The sequence below is a fragment of the Pongo pygmaeus genome, chromosome X (genome assembly GCF_028885625.2).
Source record: "Pongo pygmaeus isolate AG05252 chromosome X, NHGRI_mPonPyg2-v2.0_pri, whole genome shotgun sequence".
Taxonomy (NCBI): domain Eukaryota; kingdom Metazoa; phylum Chordata; class Mammalia; order Primates; family Hominidae; genus Pongo; species Pongo pygmaeus.
This window is the reverse complement of record NC_072396.2, coordinates 105,406,251-105,432,005: the sequence shown is the minus strand read 5'-3', so window position 1 is coordinate 105,432,005 and position 25,755 is coordinate 105,406,251. Positions and strand designations below refer to the sequence as shown.

At 42.0% G+C, this 25,755-nt stretch overlaps 1 protein-coding gene across 1 annotated transcript in view; it reads left to right on the top strand.

Annotated features, from left to right (window-relative positions):
• Positions 1 to 4,152: 4,152 nt before the first annotated feature.
• BTK (Bruton tyrosine kinase) overlaps positions 4,153 to 25,755 on the top strand; it is a 37,123-nt gene continuing 15,520 nt past the window's right edge. The window contains exons 1-5 of the mRNA XM_054472193.2: positions 4,153 to 4,295; positions 14,959 to 15,126; positions 15,648 to 15,746; positions 18,580 to 18,648; positions 20,193 to 20,274. Of these exons, the coding sequence (XP_054328168.1) occupies positions 14,986 to 15,126; positions 15,648 to 15,746; positions 18,580 to 18,648; positions 20,193 to 20,274 (391 nt within the window). The 5' untranslated portion in view covers positions 4,153 to 4,295; positions 14,959 to 14,985. The remainder of the gene's footprint in view (positions 4,296 to 14,958; positions 15,127 to 15,647; positions 15,747 to 18,579; positions 18,649 to 20,192; positions 20,275 to 25,755) is intronic.

Here is a 25,755-nt window from a genome sequence, read left to right as displayed (position 1 = left end):
GACAATGGAATTGTTCGGCTCCTGTAATAGCAATCATCAAGCCTAGAAGTAGAAAGTACCTAGCGGCTCTTCCCTTCCTTGCAAACCTGGCAGAAGGCATATACTAGGTCTCAAGAGAGTCCAGCATAGAAAGACTTCAGGGTGCTAAACATTTTAAATAGATTGTGTCATACAATTCTCACAATAATTCTAGGAGACAGGTGGTACTATTATTCTCATTTTACAGATTAAGAAATTAAGGCCGTAGGATGTTAAACGATTTGCCCAATGTCAACGGTATTTAGTGAATCTAGGATACAAACCCAAGTAGACTGACTCTAGAGCCTGCGTTCCTTTAGCATTATAAAATATTGCTGTTGTGGCCTGGTAATTATAATAGCTAAAAAATTTATGGCGCACTTACCATATGCCAGGCATTCTCCTAACCACCTTACATACTACCCCTTTTAATCCTGACAGCAACCCCAGGAGGTATGTACCAGTATTAGTATTTAACAGGTGAGGAAACTGAGGCACAAGAGACGTTAAGTTTACTTACCTGAAGTCACACAGGTTGTTATTTTTTTGTGGAGCTGGAATTTGATCCTAGGTAGTCTAACACTATAGCCTTGCACTTAACCACTACATCATACAAAGGAAGCAGGGGCATCTGCAGTGTAGAGGATGGTGAGGAGACAGAATTGGGCTGAGACACAGGAGGAGGTGGCAGTGGAATAGGGGCTGAAGAACCATGAGAGTCTGGGGTATCTTGCTTGCACAGCCCTCCAGGAACACGCATGGGACCTGAGCTGACACTCTGATCACCCCCTTTTTTGTTGGGTGGTCTCTGGGAATGAGATAATAAACATATTACCACTATCTGCTACATTTCCTGAAAATTTCTTTGCCAAACTTCCAGTATTTTCTTTTTCTTTCCAGATTCTTAAGCAATCTCACTGGCCTTTAGGGGTTTATGTTAGTAACATGGAAATATGAAGACCGTGAACATGGCACCTCTTCATTTAATCAACCTTAGTTCTTTCTATCATACCTCGTGTTACGTGGCTTTGTGGGGGTTTTGCTTGTTTTTGTTTACTTAAAAATATTTAATTGACAAAAATTGTTTATATTCAAAGTGTACAACATGATGATTTGATATGTGTATACACTGTGTAATGATTACCACAGTCAAATTGATTAACACATCTATCATCCATCACCATCCATAGTTACCATGGGGGTGGTGAGGACACTTAAAATCTGCTCTCTTATCAAATTTTGGTAATACAGTATTATTAACTATGGTCACTATATTGCACATTAGATCCCCAGAGCTTATACATCCTATAAGTGAAAGTTTGTACACCAATGCTGACACTGAGGTGGGAGGATCACTTGAGCTGTTCTCTGTTTTGGACATGCTCCTGCTCATTAATTTCCCCTAAGACGAGGCACTCAGAACTGAATGCAGGACTCTAGGTGTGGTCTGGCTTTGCAGAGTAAGTGGCATGTTACCTTCCTCTGTCTAGATATTTTACTTCTGTAAGGAAGCCTCAATGTCACCTTGGCTTTTCTGGAAGCCATGTTAACTGATGACATGCCTTTTGATTACTATCAGCAAAAACCCCTGAACCATTTTCACAAATGCTACTGCTACTCCACTTTCTCCTGGAGTCATTTGAAGTTCAAATTTGGGGCCCAATTATGAGACATCACCTTTAGCCCCGGTAAAATACACTTTGTGGAATTTGGCTTCTCACACCAGGTGATCAAGATCTTTTTGGGAACTAATTGCCCTCTTCTGTCATCCAGTCTAGCACACAGAGCCTTGCACCATTCATAGACTAACCGGGCTACTTTTTATATTTTCCTCAAAGATCATCAATAAAAATTCAGAACAGGATAGCACCAAGAATAGAACCTTATATTGCATTGGGAATCTGTTCAGGTGACACTCAGCTGTTCATTTGCACTATCTGAGTACAGTCTCTCTGTCAGTATGGATGAGTGTGCTAGGGGAGTGGTCATGGGCAGAGGGTGAAGAAGAGCCTACGTCTACTTGCTCTTTTCCTTTGTGCTCCTCTCTCTCTCTTGTTTAGCTCTCCCATTGGATGCCTATCACCTCCCAGTCCCCACCCCAAGATGGACCTTGAGAAAGGACAGGGCATGTGACAACAAGTGGCATAAGACTGAAGAAAAGAGGCTGGGCACGGTGGCTCACGCCTGTAATCCCAGCACTTTGGGAAGCCGAGGCAGGCGGATCACGAAGTCAGGAGATCGAGACCATCCTGACTAACATGGTGAAACCCCGTCTCTACTAAAAATACAAAAAATTAGCCAGGCGTGGTGGCAGGCACCTGTAGTCCCAGCTAATCAGGAGACGGAGGCAGGAGAATGGCACGAACCCGGGAGGTGGAGCTTGCAGCGAGCCGAGATCGTGTCACTGCACTCAAGCCTGGGCGACAGGGCGAGACTCCCTCTCAAAAAAAAAAAAAAAAAAAAAAACTGAAGAAAAGAGGAGGGAAGATGAATGCCTGTGGCCAACCCTCAGGCAGGTGAGTGGAACAGCTATTGGGGGTGACTAGCGAAAGGACAGAAGTTGTCAATAAAGTAAGGCAATCATACAACACATGCTGTCCATCTGTCTTGTGCAAATGTGAGTATCAACCGCTCTATCATCAGTCTACAAATGCTTTAAATGTTTTTATTTGAAGTCCTGTTGATGGCTGGGAGAGGTGGCTCACCCCTGTAATCCCTGCATTTTGGGATGCCAAGGCAGGAGTATCGCTTGAGCCCAGGAGTTTGAGACCAGCCTGGGCAACATAGTGAAACCCCATCTCTACAAAAAATAGAAAAATTAGCCCAGCACAGTGATGTGTGCCTATAGTCCCAGGTACTAGGGAGACTGAGGTGAGAGGATCGCTTGAGCCCAGAAGGTGGAGGCTGCAGTGAGCCATGATCACGCCACTGCACTCCAGCCTGGGCTTCAGAGCAAGACCCTGTCTCAAAAAAAAAAAAAAAAAAAAAAAAAAAGTCCCAGGGCCTGTTGGGGCTTGGGGGTGAGGGGAGGGATCTTAGAGGATGGGTCAATAGATGCAGCAAATCACCATGGCACACATATACCTATTTAACAAACTTGCACCTTCTGCACATATATCCCATTTTTTTGTTTGCTTGTTTGTTTGATTTTTAGACAAAATAAAGAAAAAAAATAAGGTCCTGTTGACTTAAAAATTCGGATGAAATTGTAGTGGGACCTGTGATCTGTTTCTACATTAGGATACAGTGCCTTGGGGCAAGGAAATATGGCAGTGCCCGAGGTGTCAAGGTGGGCAGCCAGATCAGTCAGCAGGGGCTCCACCATCATGGTCTGCATTCAATACTGGCTGCATTGCCTAGGAGAATCCCTAGGGGGATAATTGCAGTTGGAGCATAATGTAGGGAGCCCCTGAGAAAACCTCCAGGCTTCAAGTGACATACCTAGTCTGCTTTACCGGTTTATAGGACTCAAGAGAAAGGTGGACATTGAGAGTTAATCCCTGAGGCCGAATCTTAAATGGAGAAAGTCAACATCCACAGAAAATGGGGAAGGGCACAAGTATTTCTGTGGGCTTATATTCCGACATTTTTATCTGTAGGGGAAAAATGCTTTCTGAGAAAATGACTCAGCAGGGGGAAGTCTTGTTTCTACCTCTGTCTGGTTTTGTCCTTTGGGGTCCCTTCACTATCAAGTTCAACTGTGTGTCCCTGAGACTCCTCTGCCCCGGAGGACAGGAGACTCGAAAAATGCTCTTCCTGGCCAGTCTCTTTGCTCTGTGTCTGCCAGCCCTCAGCATCTCTCCTCTTTCCTGTAAGCCCCTCTCCCTGTGCTGACTGTCTTCATAGTACTTTAGGTATGTTGTCCCTTTACCTCTGGGAGGATAGCTTGATGACCTGTCTGCTCAGGCCAGCCCCATCTAGAGCCTCAGTGGCCCCAGTCATGTTGAGAAAGGTTCTTTCAAAGATAGACTCAAGATAGTAGTGTCAGAGGTCCCAAGCAAATGAAGGGCGGGGACAGTTGAGGGGGTGGAATAGGGACGGCAGCAGGGAACCAGATAGCACGCTGCTGAGAAGAAAAAAAGACATTGGTTTAGGTCAGGAAACAAAAAAAGGGAACTGAGTGGCTGTGAAAGGGTGGGGTTTGCTCAGACTGTCCTTCCTCTCTGGACTGTAAGAATATGTCTCCAGGGCCAGTGTCTGCTGCGATCAAGTCCCACCTTCCAAGTCCTGGCATCTCAATGCATCTGGGAAGCTACCTGCATTAAGTCAGGACTGAGGTGGGTCTGGGGTATGGCAGGGGCTGGGCAGCAGCAGCAATGTACCTTTCTTGGGACCCCTAAAAACCAGAGAGACAGCATGGCTGGTGCCATTTATCAGCTAGTGGAGGAGGCTGACGGAGGGTGGGAGTGTCATCAGCACAAGGCCCTGGCAGTCCCTTCTGGTGATTAGAGAGGCCGAAAGGGTCCTTTCCGACAAGGGCTGTGGGTGGGGGGAACAGGAAGAGAAAAATGTGACATGAGGTGACCATCCGAACAGGTAGCAAATGTTAGAAAGGGGTACCTCTGGCAAACTTAGTGGAAAAGTAATATTGCAGGGAGCAGTCAGATAAAAACAAGCCCTTCTGTCAAATAGTGCTTGAAGACTCAATAGGGATACATAGGTCAATGAAGCCCTTAGAAAAAGAAATACTAAGAGGCAGATTCTCTGAGAACATGGTAAAAGCTCACGCTCCACGTTATGAAGTTGACCTTTGTGAGCTAGGGAAAGGCCTGACTAGGCCAGGGTGTAGGCTACCTGCCTTGAGCTGTACCAAGCCAAATGTCGCCAGGGTCAGAGCTGGCTTGTTAAAGGACTGTGTGGAAGCTGTGCCAACCTCGTGGTAACAATGGGTAAAAGACTGGGCCAGGAGAAAGCAGCCTCTGCCTCAGCCCAGACAGTGCGGCCAACCCCTGAGGTTGTGGCAAAGGTTTCTCCTCTTACCATTGCCCTCCATGTGCATGGCTTGCTTTTCTCTTGTCTTCATTATTTCTCCTTTCCTTTCCTCCTCTCCAACCTCCTCCTCTTCCCACTCATCCTCCTTTCTCTACCCATATCCCCTCTTCATTATACCCTCCTCTGTTCTGTTGATTACCAGACCCTGACATACAGTTAGCACTTAACAAATTAATTGCCGAATTGCATTGACTTTTTCTTGCTCCTTTCTTCCCCCGCTCTTTTCCCTTTTCCTTTCCCTTTCCCTTTCCTCCTCCCTGCCTGCCTAGTACCTTCCCCATAAGGTGGTTGTGAGCAGTAAATGTGCAAATACATGTAAAGCTTTTAAAACAGGGCCTGGCAATAGTAAGTGCTGGATCTCAGTATTTGCTATAATTTTTACTCTGCCTCAGACCTGCCAATGTCCCCCAGATGGCCTACCTAGAGCAAATAATATGACATTTAGAATAAAAGTGACTGGTGACCCCAATCAAGACATCCTTGGATAAGTTGCCCAGACTCCAGCCTCTCTGGAGCCTCAGTTATTTGATAAAACAATGTCACTTTCCAAATAAGCCACAAAATGCAAATACTCATGGCAACCTAAAGCATTATACCCAAACAGTGTCCCTTAGGGCTTGTCCTATCTATTCTGACTCCTTTTATATTCAAACTATTTAAACTGCTTGCTTGTGTTGAAGTCCAAATTTCCATTGCATATGGCTATTGACGTTTTTGTTTGGAATTTTTTTTTTTTTTTTTTTTTTTTTGACATGGAGTTTCACTCTTGCTGCCCAGGCTGGAGTGCAATGGCACAATCTCGGGATCTCAGCTCACCGCAACCTCCGCCTCCCGGGTTCAAGCAATTCTCCTGCCTCAGCCTCCCAAGTAGCTGGGATTACAGGCATGTGCCACCACGCCCAGCTAATTTTGTATTTCTAGTAGAGACAGGGTTTCTCCATGTTGGTCAGGCTGGTCTCGAACTCCCAACCTCAGGTGATCTGCCTGCCTGGGCCTCCCAAAGTGCTAGGATTACAGGCGTGAGCCACCACACCCAGCCTGGAATTCTTTGTAAACTCCTTATGGTGTGAACTAATGTAACTTTCCATCCATTATAGGGGATTGGTGCAATTTTAAATTATCACTATGATTTGCTATTTCCATTCGAGCAAATTTCCTATAGAGTTTCCTTTCAGTGGACTAGACCCATATCAGGAAGTGACTTAGGTATAAAGGGAAGATACAGCTTTCGAAAACCAAAGTTTGGGTGTTCTCCAAAGAGTTATCAGATACCCCCTTCTACCCCTGCAATGATCTGATTGCTGAGATCTGATTGCTAACTACTGAAAATAAGGAAGAACTAGAATTTTCAGTGACACAGTGCTCAACAAGAAGCTAGAAAAGAGGCCTTGACATATTTGACTCCAAAGCTACTTGGTTATGCATGAAACCATCTGGGGAGGGGAAGGAGGAGGGAGAACTCCTCTGAGGACCCTGAAACAATTGGGCCACGTGTGACTTTCAGTTTCTATGGAGATTCATGTGCAGTGGCTGAGGGTGATCTGAAAGCATTGGAAACCCAGAAGCTTTAATACCAGGCTCTTCTCTCCGCTCTTAGAAAGTTCTCACAAGATTTCTTTAGGATTATATTGGTTATTTGAATCTCAAGGAGAAGCTCATCTCACTGCCCTACCTCCCTGAACTGAAAACAAACTGTAGTCTGTTAGCTCACCCTAGAAGAAGGAAATTCTAGAGTCAAGAGAAGTTAAGTTTTAGACAAGCTGGAAGTTGGAATATACTGGAGTTTAAGATCATTGACTCAATGAAAAAAAAACAGATTGGTCTGCGGTAAAACCAGAGTTTTAAAAATGATTAGAAATGGACCAGAAAAGAGATAAGGATAATGAGAAAGGGGGCTCTCTAAAACTATTTGGAGCTGAAACTGGGACAATGTTTCTGGAAACTATTTTGGCAGTATGTATCAAAATGCAAAATGCACATACTTTTTTGACTCTGGAAATGATGCTTGTATAGAGATCCTAATAACATTGGAAAATAATTAGGAATAATGTTAAATAAGAACGTTAGATCTTTTTTTGGAAAAAGGTACCTTGAACGGATGGATGGATGGATAGATACATACACACATACATACATAGATGTTACGAAATATAGGTAAATTAACTGAATGTGCAATATGATCTCAAATATTATAAGAAACATGCACAGAAAAAAAATGGAAGGAATATGCCGAAATATTAATGCCTCTGGATGAGTTTATGAATGATTTTTTCTTTTTTATATCCCTGTACTTGACATATTTTCTACAATAAGCATGTTTTATTTTACTATATTTTGTTTTATTTTGAGATGGGGGTCTCCCTATGTTTCTCAGGCTGACCTTGAACTCTTGGGCTCAAGCGATCCTCCAATATCAACCTCCTGAGTAGCTGGGACTACAGGTGCACACCACTGCACCCAGCTGCGTGTGTTATTTTGATATCGATGGAAAAAATAAATAAAATGTTTAAGCCAAGGAAAACAAAAACTAGGTTAAAAAAGAAGGCCAAAAGGGGACACAAGTCCAGAGTGAAAGACAGACACCCCAGCAGTCACCCTCAGAGCAGAGGGAGAATATTGAAAGTATTACCACCGATCTGATCTGGCACTGACTATAAACTTGCAGATTGGCTCTCTGGCTCTCCTTCCATCATCAGTTGGCCAGAATATATTGTCGCTAATGCAAGACAAAAAGAGATGATGAATCACAGAGACCTAGAAGTTTCCAAAACCACAGAAGAAAAATGTAAAATGCTAAAAACATAAGGCCAGGTGCGGTGGCTCAAGCCTGTAATCCCAGCATTTTGGGAGGCCAAGGCAGGCGTCATGGTGTGCGGCTGTAGTCCCAGCTACTCAGGAGGCTGAGGCACGAGAATTGCTTGAAACTGGGAGGTAGAGATTGCAGTGAGCCAAGATTGCGCTACTGTACTGAAGCCCGGATGACAGAGCGAGACTCTGTCTCAAAAGTAAATAAATAAAACATGAACTGCTGTGGAAGAACCAGAGAGCCCTAAGGCCTCCTGTAAATGACTACAGCAGGAGAGTTTCCCTGGTCAGCACGCAGCCAGAAAATTGAGTTTGGCTTGATGCCTTCATCACAAATTTGGTCCCCTGTAGCCTTGACTATGAAGCTTATCATAAAAGAATTAGGTTTCACTGGGGCCTGAACAAAAGCATCTTGGGAATTTAACAAGATTAAAGGTTGCTTTGTTGCTTTTTTTTTTTTTTTTTTGAGACGGAGTCTCACTCTGTCACCCAGGCTGGGGTGCAGTGGCACAATCTCGGCTCACTGCAACCTCTGCCTCCTGGGTTCAAGCGATTCTCCTGCCTCAGCCTCCTGAGTAACTGGGATTACAGGTGCACGCCACCACGCCCGGCTAATTTTTGTATTTTTAGTAGAGACAGGGTTTCTCCATGCTGGTCAGGCTGGCTGCTCTCAAACTCCTGACCTTGCCATCCACCCGCCTCAGCCTCCCAAAGTGCTGAGATTACAGGCGTGAGCTACCGCACCTGGCCATATGTAAATTTTAAACATGTAAACCAATACTATATATCTTTTATAGGTACTTACATCTGTAATAATAATATGAAAACGTACCTAGGAATGATAAACACCAAATTGAAGATACTGGTAATCTCTAAGGAGGGAGAAGACTAAGATTTTGGAGTACATAAAGGGGTCTTGATTATATAGATAGTATTTCAGTTCTTAACACGTTCTCTTCTGGTCCCAAGGCCAAGGAATTCTCAATTGAAATCTCAATTAGAACGCGAAGGATGCTTCTTGGGACTGGGAAGAGATTTTCCGTAGGCCAAATTTAACCTCCCACTAGAGATAATTGATAATTCTACCACATTTCATAGTGAAGCATCAGGAAAACAAGACTGAAAAGGCAAGAAGGAATGATGCAAAGTGCATAGTCCAAAAGATAAGCTGGACCTGGGTTTGCCACTTTGTTTAAGTAACTGAGAATTCATTCTGAGATCAAAAAATCAAAATAATGTTCACAGCAGCATTGTTTATCATTGAAAACAAACAACCTAAATGTCCATCAACAGGAGAATGAATAAGTAAATTGGGATGTATTCATCATATAGAATATTTTATGCATATAAAAATGAATTAAAATGTATGAAGTAGAACTATCCAGATAAATAAATCCTAACATATTATATTGAGGGGAAAAAAGCAAGTTGCTGGAGAATGTGTACCATATATATATATAAATTTTCTTTTTTCTTTTTTTTTTTTTTTTGCGACGGAGTTTCACTCTTGTTGCCCAGGCTGGAGTGCAATGGCAAGATCTCAGCTCACTGCAACCTCTGCCTCCCGGGTTCAAGGGATTCTCCCGCCTCAGCCTCCTGAGTAGCTGGGAGAGTAGCGTTGGCCCAGCTAGTTTTTGTATTTTTAGTAGAGACAGGGTTTCTCCATGTTGGTCAGGCTGGCTGCTCTCAAACTCCTGACCTTGCCATCCACCCGCCTCAGCCTCCCAAAGTGCTGGGATTACAGGCATGAGCTACCACACCTGGCCATATGTAAATTTTAAACATGTAAACCAATAATATATATCTTTTATAGGTACTTACATCTGTAATAATAATATGAAAACGTACCTAGGAATGATAAACATCAAATTCAAGATATTGGTAATCTCTAAGGAGGGAGAAGACAAAGATTTTGGAGTACATAAAGGGGTCTTGATTATATAGATAGTATTTCAGTTCTTAACATGTGAGGCAATATGGCACAATGTTAGGATTTTGTAGAGCTAAGCGGTGAGTCCAAGATTGTAATGTTATAGCCTCTGTACTTTCCATTTGAAATATTTCATAATATAAAACAAAGTATATTTGAGGCCAGGTGTGGCAGCTCACGCCTGTAATCCCTGCACTTTAGAAGGCTGAGACAAGAAGATCACTTGCATCCAGGAGTTTGAGACTAGCCTAGGCAACAAAGTGAGACCCGTGTCTCTACAAAAAAATTAAAAATTAGCTAGGTGTGGTAGTGCACACCTGTAGTCCCAGCTACTTGAGAGGCTGAGGCAGGAGGATCGCTTGAGCCCGGGAGGTGGAGGCTGCAGTGAGTGGTGATCCTGCCACTGCACTCCATCCTCGGTGACAGAGTGAGACCGTGTCTCAAAAAAATAGAAGGTATATTTGATCAAAGTTTTATATTCACAGTAAGCAATAAGAACCCTAGGGACAGAGAAGGGTGGATGTTCCACCTAAACACTGTGCTTTCATTCCATCAACAATGAAACATCCAGGAAAGGAAACAACAAGTGACTCTAGAAATTCACTAGCTAGACAGAATCTCCTTGGGAATGATTTAAAGAGGGAAAATGTAAGAAAACCTGGCAAGACTAAGAAGAGTCCTCAAGTGCAAAAAAAGTATAGTTGACAGTTAACAGGGACAGATCATCCTTACCAGCCTGGAGGAATATTGCAGAGGAAAGAGCTTAGGATCTTGAATACTCTCTTATCTCCTGTATTTACCACCATTTCCTCTCTTGCTGAACATTCCTAGAAAACGGAGAGGAGTTTGTCACAACTGCTCTTTGATGATAGCCATGGAGAATGACAGGGGCCCCAAGGCAGATGGCATCAACCTCATCAAAGACCAAAAAACAAATAAACGAACAAAAATCCCTCCAGTAGGCAATGAAACACCACAAAAAAAGCAAGGGCTATAGATGATATACCAAGAGCTATAGATGGATGAGGTTGGACAAGTCACATAACCTCTGTGAGTGTCAGTTTCCTCATCTATTTGTTGTGAGGAATAAATGAAATAATGCCTGTAAAATGCCTGACAGGTAGAAGTCACTGAAAGGAACAGAAGTTCCATTCCATCCCCCTAAGGAAAGACGGGAATGGCCAGAATCTTCCTAGCCAATTGAGTAGTACTTTCAAGGAGAAATCAAGAGAAAACACTACTTCTTGGATATTTTGGCTAAGTAGTCATTTGAAGTACAGTTGACTGGTTATTTTAAGTCATATCTCATAGACTCTTCCCAATCATAGGCTGGCTGTGTAGTTTTCTGAATTTTGCTCTGGTATTCTTCTTCTTTTTTTTTTTTTTTTTTTTTGAGACTCCAGGCTGGAGTGCAGTGTCACGATCTTGGCTCACTGCAACCTCTGCCTCCCAGGTTCAAGTGATTCTTCTGCCTCAGCCTCCTGAGTTGCTGGGACTACAGGCGCCTGTCACCACACCCGGCTAATTTTTTGTATTTTTAATAGAGACGGGATTTCATCATGTTGGCCAGGCTGGTCTCTAACTCCTGTCCTCAAGTGATCCGCCAGCCTCAGCCTCCCAAAGTGTTGGGATTACGGGCGTGAGCCACCACGCCTGGCCTTATTATTCTTAATAGTATTTTATCTTATGAGCGAAGATAAGAGCCCAAGATGGTTTAGTTTACTGATTCTGCAAGTGCTATTTCTATTAATTCCTTGGCATAGTGCAGTTTGTATGATGGCTGAACTCTTGTTAATAAGCTTCGTCTTTCTGAATTCTGCTGCTCCATAGGGAGCTGGGAAGCTGCAAAAGGTGGCCCTGTAAAAATCTTTGCATTTATAATTTAATAAAGAGAACATTATAACACTGGAACTCCATATTTTAAATGAAGAGCTCTGTGTCTATTATTTCTCCTCCCCCATTTCTTTCTTTCTATAAACAACGGTGGGGTGTGTGTGTGTGTGTGTTTGAGACATTCAAGTCACTTCCATTTCCACCCTTCACCCCGAGTGGAGCTCAGGGTCAGCCATCATTGTGCATATTTTGTGGTCAAACCGACTCTGTAGGCTACTGAAATTGTTTAAAAAAAATCGGAGCCTTTACTGGCCAGGCACGGTGGCTCATACCTGAAATTCCAGCACTTTGGGAGGCCAAGGTAGGCAGGTCACCTGAGGTCAGGAGTTCAAGACCAGCCTGGCCAACATGGGGAAACCCCACCTCTACTAAAAATACAAAAATTAGCCAGGTGTGGTGGCACACGCCTGTAATCCCGGCTACTTGGGAGGATGAGGCAGGATAATTGCTTGAACCCAGGAGACGGAGGTTGCAGTGAGCCAAGGTCGTGCCACTGCGCTCCAGCCTGGGCAACAAAGCAAGATTCCGTCTCAAAAAAAAAAAAAAAAAAATGGGGCCTTTCACAATAAGTACCCACAGAAGCTTTACCCTCTAACTACTTTTTAACTCAGAGCTGTGTGTTACACACCAACCTTCTGGAGGACTCAAAGATGGATCCCTTTCCTTTCACATTATTGAGTGATGGACCAGTGGCACCTAAGGAAGAGCTACCACATTTTCAGGCTGCGTGAGTCTGGACTGGATCACAAGAAATAGGAGAAAAGCAGTCAAAGAAGGTGATACCAAATCATGGCAATTCTGGTAGACCTCTAGCTCAATGATCTAGAGGTGGAGGCCATTTCACCTTTTGCTCAGAGGGGCGATGGCTAGTGAGAGACTTGCTTACTTCCTCATAGTCAGAGCAGCATTAAACACTGCCCAAACACAGATACTTGAGAGAGAAGAAGACTTCCTCTTGTACAAACTGGATTTGTTCTAAAACAGAAAAAGAGTAGAGGCAGCTTCCAGAAGGACCTGTCTTACAGGAAGTAAGAGCAGGGGACAAGAATGAAACAGATGGTGGGTCTAAGCAGGGAATGTATCCACCAAGAGCCTGCAACAAAACTAAAGATAAAATGCTGCCTGTGATTTATTCGGCTAAGAGAAGTACACCAGACGTGGTTTGCTGGGGTGCTTCTGACCCCATTTACTGGTCACGGTACTCAATTTGTTTAGGGTTTTATTTTTTATCCTGTAATTTGAGTCTTTGATTGTGAAGAGGTACTTAATTATAATTTGCCACAAGAACAACTGTGGTATGATTACAGGGATCTCAATGAGTTGGTAGTTCCTGAGAATAGAGTAGTATTATTTGGTTACCACTACTCCTGAGTAAATGCATAATTGTAATGTTAAAATGAACCTTTTTTAGTTTAGAGCTAAAACTGAGTGTTGGGAAGGGCTGATTGTAAACTCTTCAATTTGTCACTCCAGTGAGAGACCATTTAAACCAGGGAGTCAGGGTGTGTGGCAGGGTGGAGGGAAAGGTTTGCGCTCTTGTCCAATTTTTCTCAAAATCTAATTTACAAAATATTGAATTAATCCACCTCCAGAAGATAGTGGCATACACATGGTAGATAAGTGGCAAAGCGATCTTCCAGAACACCCCTGGTGCTCTTTTCACCTATTTTCGTCTCCCCAGCATGAGAACAGAACCTCCTACACCACAGGAAAGAGCAAAATAACAGTGTGGATAGCCCCCAGGCTTTGATAAAATTCACTCCCTTGCTTTCCTAGTGTGAGCAATAATCTGCTTAAAAAGTAGAAAAAAACTGCTGGCTTTATTCATTCTGCTTCCATGGTGCCACCAAAAGCATAAGGAGTTTACTTAAAAAATAGACAAATTCCCACCCCCACCCCTCCGCCAGAGGAAAAATCCCTACCTCTAAGAAAACTTGAGTGGAGGGCTGGTGGTTTTTTCATGACTTACTTAGTGTTTTTTTGTTGTTGTTTTTGGTCTTGTTTTTTGAGACAGAGTTTCACTCTTGTTGCCCAGACTGGAGTATAAAGGCACAATCTCAGCTCACTGCAACCTCCGCCTCCTGGGTTCAAGCGATTCTCCTGCCTCAGCCTCCCGAGTAGCTGGGATTACAGGCACCCACCACTACGCCCGGCTAATTTTTGTATTTTTAGTAGAGACGGGGTTTTGCCATGTTGGCCAGGCTGGTCTTGAACTGCTGAACTCAGGTGATCCGCCAGCCTCGGCCTCCCAAAGTGCTGGGATTACAGATGTGAGCCACCACGCCGGCCTAGTGTTCTATTTTTATGACAGCATTTGTTTTCACTTTATCTTTCCAACGAAAGTTCGGAATTAGTAATAATATTACACTGTGCATAAACTGTAAGTGAATAACTGATATGAAGTATTGCTTGGTGTGAATAAAAAAGCTAGTGGTGACTTTGGGAACTTTATTTGTCTTTCTGTGTTTCAGTTACCTAAATTGAATCCTTCTGGAGTATTGTAGGTTTGGGGAGGCTAAATAAGTTGTGTTTCATAAATGAACAGAGGTGGCATCTATATCAGTAAGACAGTTGCATCACTTTTGCATGATGCTGTGTAAAAGAACTAATTTAAGCTAAATGGGGAAAAGGTCAGAAAACAACAACTACCCCCACCCCAAACCCACCAAAAAAAATTATGTTTTCAACTTTAGAACAAAGCTTCTATCCTTTGTAGCTCAGTAAGTGGGTGTGGGCAAAATCAGTTGGGCAGCAGTTAGTGTGTGTCCAGAACTGCAGGTGCAGCCTCCATATCCTTATTAGTTCCCTTGGTTACAGACCCCAGTGGGACAATGTTTGAAAAATTATATTCACCGTCTAGGAAATTGGGAACTGAAAGTCCAATATCTGCCTCAGTGGAGTTCTGGCACCTGCATTATCCCTTCTGGGTATAGCAAGATCAACAGCTGCACAGATACTTTTGCTTTTCACAGATTCTACACATATCATATAAAGGTGAATAGTGTAAAGCTACCTCTACACCTTACCAAGCACACAGGTGCGTGCCATTTAACATCTAGAGCATTCCATTGCCTTATACAAGAACTCAGTTTATATGAGCTCACAACATCGAACCAATCCCCACCCCCCAATTCAGTGTGCATCCATTATACCTGAAACCTGACAGAGCTGGGGGCTGTGGTAGGAGGTTGGTAGGAAGAAATTATTTTGTGAGCTGTGCACATTTTTGTTCCATTTGAAACTAGGTAGCTAGGCTGAGGGGGAACCAAGAGGGATGAGGATTAATGTCCTTGGTCCTCAGGAACTTTCATTATCAACAGCACACAGGTGAACTCCAGAAAGAAGCTATGGCCGCAGTGATTCTGGAGAGCATCTTTCTGAAGCGATCCCAACAGAAAAAGAAAACATCACCTCTAAACTTCAAGAAGCGCCTGTTTCTCTTGACCGTGCACAAACTCTCCTACTATGAGTATGACTTTGAACGTGGGGTAAGTTTCTCGACTATGAAACCTGAGTTTCAAGATATCAAGGACTTGGCCTTAGATCTTTCTTGGGGAAGAGGTAAATTTTCATTGGTAGGAGGAAGGGAGTAGAATGGACCTAAGTTCTTTCAAATTCAGCAAAATATTTCCTAGCCTATAACTAGCTAAAGCCGGAAAGTCAAAGGTCCTAAGAAGCCACAAGGAAAATATTACCATGGAATCTTGGAATTGATGAGCACTCATTAAATGATATTTGAGAATGAAATCGAAGAGTTGGAAATTGCTTCCTTACTTCCTATGAGGAAGGTACATACAGTCATTCACTCTTCCATGGTATTTGCCCTCCATTTGGTAGTCATAGACTTATAGATCTGGAAGGATTTTTTTTCTTCCCCCACATGACAGGTCCTGATGTAGCCTGTGGGTGCCACCTCACTTTGTTGAATGATTAGATAACAAAATCTAATCATCTGGTTGCTTAATCCCTTTTAATCTTTCTCTGTTTTCTTCCTCATTCTATTTCTCAGAGAAGAGGCAGTAAGAAGGGTTCAATAGATGTTGAGAAGATCACTTGTGTTGAAACAGTGGTTCCTGAAAAAAATCCTCCTCCAGAAAGACAGATTCCGGTAAGAAGAGACCAACGTCTGAGATGGGGAACAGCAGATTTGAAGAAATTTGCAACATTTAAATTCTCCGTAAATAGACTGGTGATGCTGTGCAACGTGGAACACAGTCAAGTTTCCTTTAAAAATTCTTCACTCTACCACATTGGTTATAAAGAATCTTAGCTTCTTTCCTTCATATTCAGAACATCTCACTAAACCTGGAAAATTTGTTAACACAAGCTTTTAAATGATAATATATCTAGTTTTCAAACTGGTCAGAGATCATTGGTTTTATTCCCTCAGTTCCCTCAGGATCAGATTTAGAGGATTAAGTAAGTCTGAATGCCATAATCCTAGGGCTCTGAGTCACATGATATCCTTTAATACCTTACTATTTATTCTCTTCTCACTTTCCAGAGCGAGAGGTATAAAACCCACTGATTTTTGAGTTCACTTTTAAAAAATATATATCAATTTCAGTATTTTCTTTTTTTCTTTTCTTTTTTTCTTTTTTTAGACAGTCTCGCTCTGTTGCCCAGGCTGGAGTGCACTGGTGCCATCTTGGCTCACTGCAACCTTCACCTCCCGGGTTCAAGCAATTCTCATGCCTCAGCCTCCCAAGTAGCTGGGATTACAGGTGTGCACCACCATGCCTGGCTAATTTTTCGTATTTTTTTAGTAGAGACGGGGTTTCACCATGTTGGCCAGGCTGGTCTCGAACTCCTGGCCTCAAGTGATCTGCCTGCCTCAGCCTCCCAAAGTGCAGAGATTACAGGCGTGAGCCATCCACTGCGTCTGACCATTTTCAGTATTTTCTTGATCACAGGAGAATTGCGTATTTATTATAGAAACTCTGGAATATATAAAAAACACAAAAAGATTAAAATGATGCATAATCCTGTTACCCAGTTAAAACAACTATTAACATATTGGTGTACATAGACTTACAGATGTTTTTCTTCACTAAGAACACGTACACATACACTTATATATATGTTATATATTTAAAACATAGACTCATAGTACACATCTTGCTTTGTAACCTACTTTTTCAATGTAACGATATGTGGGAAACTTTTCCCCATGGCAATAGATATTCTTTAATAACATGATTTTAATGACTGCATGGTATTCCCTATTATGGGTGTATTGTAATTTGTTTAATCTCTCATTATTACACATTCAGTTTGTCTACAAGTACTTGATAGTATAAACCATGTTGAGAGGAACAATCTTGCATACATCTTTCTGTACTTTTTTTATTCTTTTCCTTATGATAATTTCCTAGAAGTAAAATTTTGTTCTTCTCTTTAAGAAAATCTGTGCACTTTGGTTATTTTTATCTTTTTATTTCATTTTCTAGAAGTGGAATTGAATTTCATACACACCTACAAGCTATGTATGAGAGTGCCTGTTTCTGTACATTTTTTCCAACACTAGATATTTTGTTTTTATTGTTATTATTATTTTTTGAGATGGATTCTTGCTGTGTCGCCCAGGCTGGAGTGCAGTGGTGCGATCTCCGCTCACTGTAACCTCTGCCTCCGGTTCAAGTGATTCTCCTGCCCCAGCCTCCTGAGTAGCTGGGACTACAGGCGCCCACCACCACGCCCTGCTAATTTTTGTATTTTTAGTACAGATGGGGTTTCACCAGGTTGGTCAGGCTGATCTCGAATTCCTGACCTCAAGTGATCCTCCCACCTCGGCCTCCCAAAGTGCTGGGATTACAGGCATGAGCCAGTGTGCCCGGCCCAACACTAGATATTTTAAATATTAGTTAATTTGACAGCCAAGAAAAATAGCATTTCAAGTGGGGCACGGTGGCTCACGCCTGTAATCCCAGCACTTTGGGAGGTCAAGGCAGGTGGATCATGAGCAGGAGTTTGAGACCAGCCTGACCAACACGGTGAAACCCCGTCTCTACTAAAAATACAAAAATTAGCTGGGCATGGTGGCGCGAGCCTGTAATCCCAGCTACTCAGGAGGCTGAGGCAGGAGAATCCCTTGAACCCAGGAGGTGGAGGTTGTAGTGAGCCGAGATCGCACCACTGCGTGTCCAGGCTGGACGACAGAGCAAGACTCCGTCTCAAAAAAAAAAAAAAAAAATAGCATTTTATTGCTAACTTATTTTGCTATTTCTTTTACTCATAAAGTTGTTCTACTGCTCATTTATATTTTATTTGTGAATTGCCCATTAATTTTTAGTCCGTTGTTTACATTGAGATGTTTACCTCATTTCTAATACTTTTAAAGAGATCTTGATATAAGAACATTTATCCTTTAACTGTAAAGTATGTTGAAAATGTTTTTCAGTTTATCCTTTATCTTTCAATTTTGTTTATGATGCTTTTTGCCATATAGGGATTTAAAGTCTGTGTCATCAAATTAGTTCAGGTTTTTCTTAATAGTTCTAAGTTTTATCATTATATTAGAAAAAGCTTGCCTCCCACAGGATTATATAAATAATTGCTTATATTTACTCTCAGTCATTCATAGTTTTATTTTTTATATTAAGCTCTTGAATCCATCTGGAATTTTCTTTGGTGTATGGTGTAGCATAGCTACCTAACTCCTCTCCTCCCCACGTTAGTGGTTAAATATTTGTCCCAACAACAATTTTTAGAAACCTCCATTTTCCCAATGATTTGAAATACCTGAGTCTCTCTTGACTGGGTATGTGTTGGGTCATATTGGATATGTGTCCCTATTGGCCTATAGAAAGTAATCACTAAGAATCAGCCTTGTCTGTGCAGGAGAAACTTCTGAAGCCACAGCAAAAGGCTTCTAGTACCTGAGGAAATTCAGAAAAGAGCAATGCATCAACCAATAACCATTTTTTCTTATTTCATTACAGAGAAGAGGGGAAGAGTCCAGTGAAATGGAGCAAATTTCAATCATTGAAAGGTTCCCTTATCCCTTCCAGGTGAGTTATTTTCTCTCACCAAATCTCGAAAGGCCCCTATAACACAATTAGAAGGGGTAGTGGGGTGCAGGGCAGAGGGAAGGCTATGAGGACCCAGTGAATAGAAGTTGAGGTGCACAAGGATACTGAACCGAGACTGGCATGGGCTAAGAATGTTTGCTTTTCTATTTACCTAATCTAATATAGTTTCTTTTAGTCTCTATACCTCAAAAAGAATACATAGCAGCACCAATTCTATCACAGTGTGTCTTGTCTATGATAACTGCATTGAGAAAGATGCTCTGCTTGTTGAGTGAGCATTTCACTTCCTTGTGGTTCTGACTATCTGTCTAATAGTGGTCATGTGGGTTGAAAAGACAGAAAAGGGGAGTAGTATTAGGAAGTTCAGTATGAGGAAGACTTATTATACTTATGCATAAACCTAAATTCTGTTGTAATCTGGAAGAGCTGAAGTGCCACATATGCATCTGTTTAGGAGAGCAAGAACTACAAATTTGGTCTTCAGTTTGGCTTGCTTACATCCTGAGAACTCTGTAGGCCACATGTCGTGAATATAGCAGCCTCTGCAACAGTGAAAGCCAGAAAAGGAAGTGGAAAGTCTCAGGGGAGGGGGCTTTCTGTCATGGATTTATGAGCACAGCAAGACTAACAAGCAAAAAGAAAAATGTAAAAGGATCTCGTTCGTGTCCCTGACTATATCAAAGTTACAAAACCTTTGAAAGAGGGGTATTTCAGACACAGTTTTTACTACCAATGCCTTTCAACAAGATGACATTGTTTGGCTGCACTAGTGAACAATGCTGAACAGCAGATAATTTTAAATTAATTTATATTTGACTTTAGAATTTATTATGTGATGTCTATAAACTCTGTGAGGGTTGGAACCACATCTTATATATTTCATGCATCTTCGTAACACCTAGCATGATGCCTTGTACATGGTTAAAAAAATACTATTTGACTTGATGATATTGCTTATTATATACTTTACCCTTTTTGAAGTAGGTTTGTAGTTCCAAATTTGATTTATTTTGGCTAATATTGGTGAGGGGAGGCCACTAGGTAGTGGAGGTGGAGGTACTTAGCCATGAATTAAAATTTTACTCCGTATTATCCAAGTGAATAACCCATATGTACTAATCAAGACTTAATTTATATATAATCAGTTCAATTCTCTTCTATACAAAGTCAGAATTTAATAATAAGATAAAATACCCTTTGTTGGATAAACAAAAATGTTATCTCCAGCAAGGGCAGACGAAGACCTTATAAAATAAGTTTATGCACGAATTGAAGCACAAGTCAGGAAGACCTAAGAGTATGAAAAATTCTAAGAGCTTTTAAACGCTACATTCCTAGATATGAAGAGTTCAGGAATCCTTCAGATAGTTCACATAACCTGAACACCACTGCTGACTGAAGATTCTGCCTTTCTTTGTTTTCTACAATAAGTATACAAATTGTCCCCTAAGATTAGTACCTTCAAGGTCTTTCTCCTTTTTTCTTAATCCTAACTGCTGAAGTCTGTGTTTTCATCGACCCAGGTTGTATATGATGAAGGGCCTCTCTACGTCTTCTCCCCAACTGAAGAACTAAGGAAGCGGTGGATTCACCAGCTCAAAAACGGTAAGAATTATTTGGAAAATAAATGTTTCCAAAGAAAGAAGGAAAGGAAGGAAGAGGAGATAGACGGGAGGAAAAGGAAAGAAGGAAGAGAGAAACGAGAAAGAAAGAGAAAGGAGAAACGTAGAGAGAAAAGAAGAAAAAAATGGATAGAAGGGGAGAAAAGAAAGAGAGAGGGAGGGGAGGAGGGAGACAGGCAGGAAGGAAGCAAGGAAAGAAGGAAGAGGATGAGGGAGGAAAGAAAGACAAATAGAAGAGAAAGAAACAAAGGAAAGTTTGTATTTTGTTTCAATATTAGTAATATAATTGAGCTTAGTATTCCATCATATGAATAAAAGATAAAATATTAGACTAAGACTTTCCCAGTTCTATCACTATCTCTCTAGTGCAATTTTGTAATTTTAGGCACCTCCATTTCTCTATTTATTAAAAAAAGTCCCATTTTTTGCACTGAATACAAGGGTGGTGTGGCATTCAATGGTTATGCAATATTTAGAATCCTAAGTATAAAATACCTAGCTCCAAAAAATTAAATAGATGATGTATGAAAGTGCTTGAAGTCAGAGTCAGAGAACCTGGTTTCAAGCCCTCTTTTACCACTTACAAACTGGGTGATTCCTGGCAAGAAGGCCAACAAGCTTCTTTGATGCTCAGTTTCTTCTTCTCAAAGGAGAATAATGGTAATTCATGCCACACCTACCTCTGGGGTTGTTGTAAGGATCAAATGAAGTAATAATGCATGTAAAAGCACATGGAAAACTGTAAATCACTGTATACGAAAGCACTGTAGATCTCTTTGTTGTGGATAAATATTTCCCAAGGAAATATTTTATATTCCTTGCTTTGTGAGGACCTAAACTTGAACAGTTTCAGCATTTCACATCAACCATACAGTGTGTTCAGATAAACTTGACTGTAAATGCTTGCAGCACAGGATGCATGCACACATATTTGCATGTATATATAGCCACATGTCAAGTGACTGAGAGATTAACTGGTTGAGTTGACATCAGGAAAGGCTGCCTAGAGAAACAGGAAGGATGGCAGACTGATAATGGTATGGTTGGGTTATTGCATGACAGCCCTTTGTCTTAATAAACATTTAGATTCTGATACTCATTGGCTGGCTATACCAGCCTTGTACACTCCCTTGAATGCAAGTTCGGTTGGTCAAAATTATATTAGCCAAGTCTTTCAAACTGAAAGGGAACAGGAGGAACGAAGATGAAGGATCATCTATTCAATTATTGCTATGTGCCAGACATTGAGCTAAATACCTTGTATATATTATCTCATTTAATTTTCACAACAACCTTGGGCTAAAAACAATAACAATGATAACTAACACTTAATGAGCACTTACTATGTAGTAGGCTCTGTGCCAAGTGCTTCAAATGTATTACTTATTTGATCTTTGCAGTAGCCTTAAGAAGTATGTATTATTCCCCTATTTACAGATGAGGAAACTGAAGCTCAAAGATGTTATGTAACTTGCTCATGGGCACACAGTGAATGGTGGAGCCTGGATTCTTATCACATCCCTGTGTCTGTATGACTCCAAAGCCCAAGCTCATTGCATAGTTTTGCGCTGCTTGGTTTCCAAGTCCAGAAATTTCACATGTAGTTGGTTGCAAAATATTCTATAGTAAAGCTATGTTGAATATTACAAATAGGTGATATCCTGCAATACACAGTTCAGTTCTTGGCATATTTTAAGATAAGGGGTCTGCTTTAGCCCTGGAGCTAAAAAATGAGCAAACTCTTTAATACTGCTTATTGTGATACAGGCTCTTCTTTAAGTTCTTTACATATATTAACTTTGTATTAACCATATGAGGCAGTTATCTTGTCATCCCCATATTACAGATAAGAAAGCTGAGGTACAGAGAGGTTAAGTAATTTGCCCAAAGGCCCTCAGTTAGTAAATGGCAGGGTCGGGCTTTGAATTCAGGCTCCAGACTCCATGTCCTGAACCAGTATACTATCTCCAGCCACAGAAATATTTGCAGAGACTGGGATAAGAGCTCTGCAGGACATGTATACTTGTACTTCTTTAGTTCTCTCCACAATGCCTCATACAGCGCCTTGCACACAGAAAGGGATCAATAGTTGTGTTAACTGATTTATCTGTGGGAATAAACAACCACCACCAGCTTGGGCTCCACATCGATAAGTGGCTAGGTTTTAGTCTGGAAATGGGGGAATGCAAGGCAGACTAGCTGAAGGAGAAATAAGGGAGAAACTGGCATGCTCAAGTTGGTAACTTCTTTACACTTCATATACTAATTTCAAAACCAGTCATAGTTTAGTCCAACAAATATTTATTTATTTATTTATTAATGTATTTATTTTGAGATGGAGTTTCGCTCTTGTCACCCAGGCTGGAGTGCAATGGCACGATCTCGGCTCACTGCAACCTCCGCCTCCCGAGTTCAAGCGATTCTCCCGCCTCAGCCTCCCGAGTAGTTGGGATGACAGGCGCCTGCCACCATGCCCAGCTAGTTTTTGTATTTTTAGTAGAGACAGGGTTTCACCACGATGGCCAGGCTCGTCTCAAACTCCTGACCTCAGGTGATGCACCCGCCTCTGTCTCCTAAAGTGCTGGGATTAAAGCATGAGCCGCCACGCCTGGCCCAACAAATATTTATTGAATGTCCGCTATATTCAAGGGTGAGTAATGACCGAAGATAAGGATATCCAGCTTGTGAGCTTGTGAGCTTTCTTTTTTTTCTTTTTTTTTTTTTTTTCTTGAGATGGAGTCTCACGCTGTTGCCTAGGCTGGAGTAGAGTGACGTGATGTTGGCTCACTGCAACCGCCGCCTCCTAGGTTCAAGCGATTCTCCTCCCTCAGCCTCCCGAGTAGCTGGGACTACAGGCATGCACCATCATGCCCGGCTAATTTTTGTATCTTTAGTAGAGACAGGGTTTCATCATGTTGGCCAGGCTGGTCTTCAACTCCTGACCTCAGGTGATCCACCTACCTCAGCCTCCCAATGTGCTGGGATTACAGGTGTGAGCCACTATGCCCAGCCGAGCTTGGTTTCTTAACTCAGATGTTAACCTTAAATCTTCATTATGTGCTGATTTTAAAGTTCATTAGCCAAGTAAATTCACAACAGGCTAAAAATAAAGCCAAAATAAACAAACAGAAACACCATCACTTCAGCTGGGTCACCAGTGTGATCAGGGAGTGTGGCTAAGCACCTCTTTGCCTTCTCTTCTCTTATGTTTCACCAAAGGCATATTTTTCCCAGTAGTTCCACCTGGGTATAGTCTTGTTGAACCGTCCTGGGATAACAACAAAAGCCAAAAAGTAGGCACCTTCCGACAAATACCATGATTGCTGGGAGATTTAGGTGCAAGTCCTAACAAATCCCAGGACAGTCCCAGGTGCTGCCAATGTCAATAGTGAGTTACCCTAGGAGCCACAAAATAATGATATTATTCTACTCTTTCTGTTTTTTTCTTGTTTGTTTTTATGTTTTTATTATCCTACTCTTGGGTAAAATGCACCAATAAGAAATCATTGACATGAAAAGGGGACCTCATGAGAATACTGGTTACCTTTGCAGGCATATTGACTGAAGAGGCATGAGGTGCTGGATCTCAAGGAGGTTAAATGGGTGTGGAAAAATATGGTTTGCTGTACACATTAGATCTGTGCCTTTATTATATGTAAATTATACCTCAATTTTATTTATTTATTTTTATTTATTTTGAGACAGAGAGTCTTGCTCTATCGTGCAGGCTGGAGTGCAGTGGCACAATCTCGGCTCACTGCAAACTCTGCCTCCTGCGTTCAAGCGATTCTCCTGCCTCAGCCTCCCGAGTAGCTGGGATTACAGGCGCTCACCACCACGCCCAGCTAATTTTTGTATTTTTGGTAGAGACGGGATTTCACCATGTTAGCCAGGCTGGTCTCAAATGCCTGACCTCAAATGATCCGCCCACCTCGGCCTCCCAAGGCGTGAGCCACTGCACCAGGCCTGTACCTCAATTTTAAAAGCACAGCCTCAGATACCTCATATCCAGCTGCCACATTTTCTCAATGGTGCTTGCCATGGAAAGGTTGTATTCCTGAGGGCTTAGCCACAGACTCTCTCTTTCCATTTCCTTAAATACGGCAGTGGGCCCTTCTATGTTCCAGCACCACAAATATTTGCCTATACTTATTCTTGAATCTTTGGTCAAGCTCAATAGAACCTATCCTAATTGCAAATTCAAAAGTAGGCAAATGACCTGACCTCACCAAAATGAATAAGAGAATAGCATTGGCAAATCTCCTACAAACAGTATGGAAAGGAATGATTCATGCATGCCTGAAACAGAATTTTAGACATTAACCTCATAAATATGGATAGAAAAGACCAGCCCATCAAGCGCATGGAGAATGTGTACTAACCATTAGTGCTTCCCAATAGGGGAATGTGCATTGGTGAAGCAAGCAGTCTCCCCCAGCCCTCCCACTTGGACACCCTGCTTTTGCAATCCTCTCCTAAGTAGCTGGAAATACCAGCTTTGGATTAGCCAACAAAAGAAGGGGTGTCATCTTCAAGGGACCTCTTAAGAGGCAGACATTATTTTAGAATGTAGGGAGGTTTCTTAATGAGTGTGCTAGGGGTGGGGAAGGCAAGAAGCCTTATTTCCTCTCATTATTGTATTAGCAAGCTTAGTTTATTACAGTGGCTAATTGTCGATTAGGTATTCTTTGGCATGTCTACTGGTGCCCAGCCCTGCAGAAGACAGAGCAAACTTGAGGGTCTTCAAATCCCTAGGTGACAGGGAGTGGCATAGGGGGAGGGGCCAGAGTGTGGATGTGGTAGGAGTAATCAATCCTGGCAGGGAGGAGTATCAATGACATTGTTCACAACTACCAGTGCTTAGTAATAACAAAAGGCAGACAGACTTTGGGTCGGTTTTATTATTGTTTTAAAATTCTCTCTAGGGGCCGGGCGTGGTGGCTCACGCTCTGCTAAAAACACAAAAATTAGCCGGGCTTGGTGGCGTATGCCTGTAGTCCCAGCTACTTGGGAGGCTGAGGCAGAAGAATCGCTTGAACCCAGGAGGTGGAGGTTACAGTGAGCCGAGATCGCACCACTGCACTTTAGCCTGGGCAACAAAGCGAGACACTGTCTCAAAGAAAAAAAAAAAAAATTCTCTCTATGCAATGCAGTCCCTTATAGCCTGCACTCTGTCTGAACAGCTCCCACCATTCTGTCCTTGGTACACTGGTGAAGAGGAGTGCTGGAAAAGTCAGGGTGAGGGTGGGCGGGGGAGAATGGTTTGAAGTTTTCAAATCTACGTGGAGAAAAGTATCAAAATGGCTCTTAAAAAATAAAAAAGAACTTTTGTTCATTTGCCTGCAAAATGCACCAGCTACTAGAAGCTTTTAGGCTTTCCCACAAAGCCTTAAGTGAGTGAAGTGTGACTAGCAAGCCCTTAAGGATTTGAGTTGTTTCTTTTTCTTTTTTTTTTTTGAGTTGG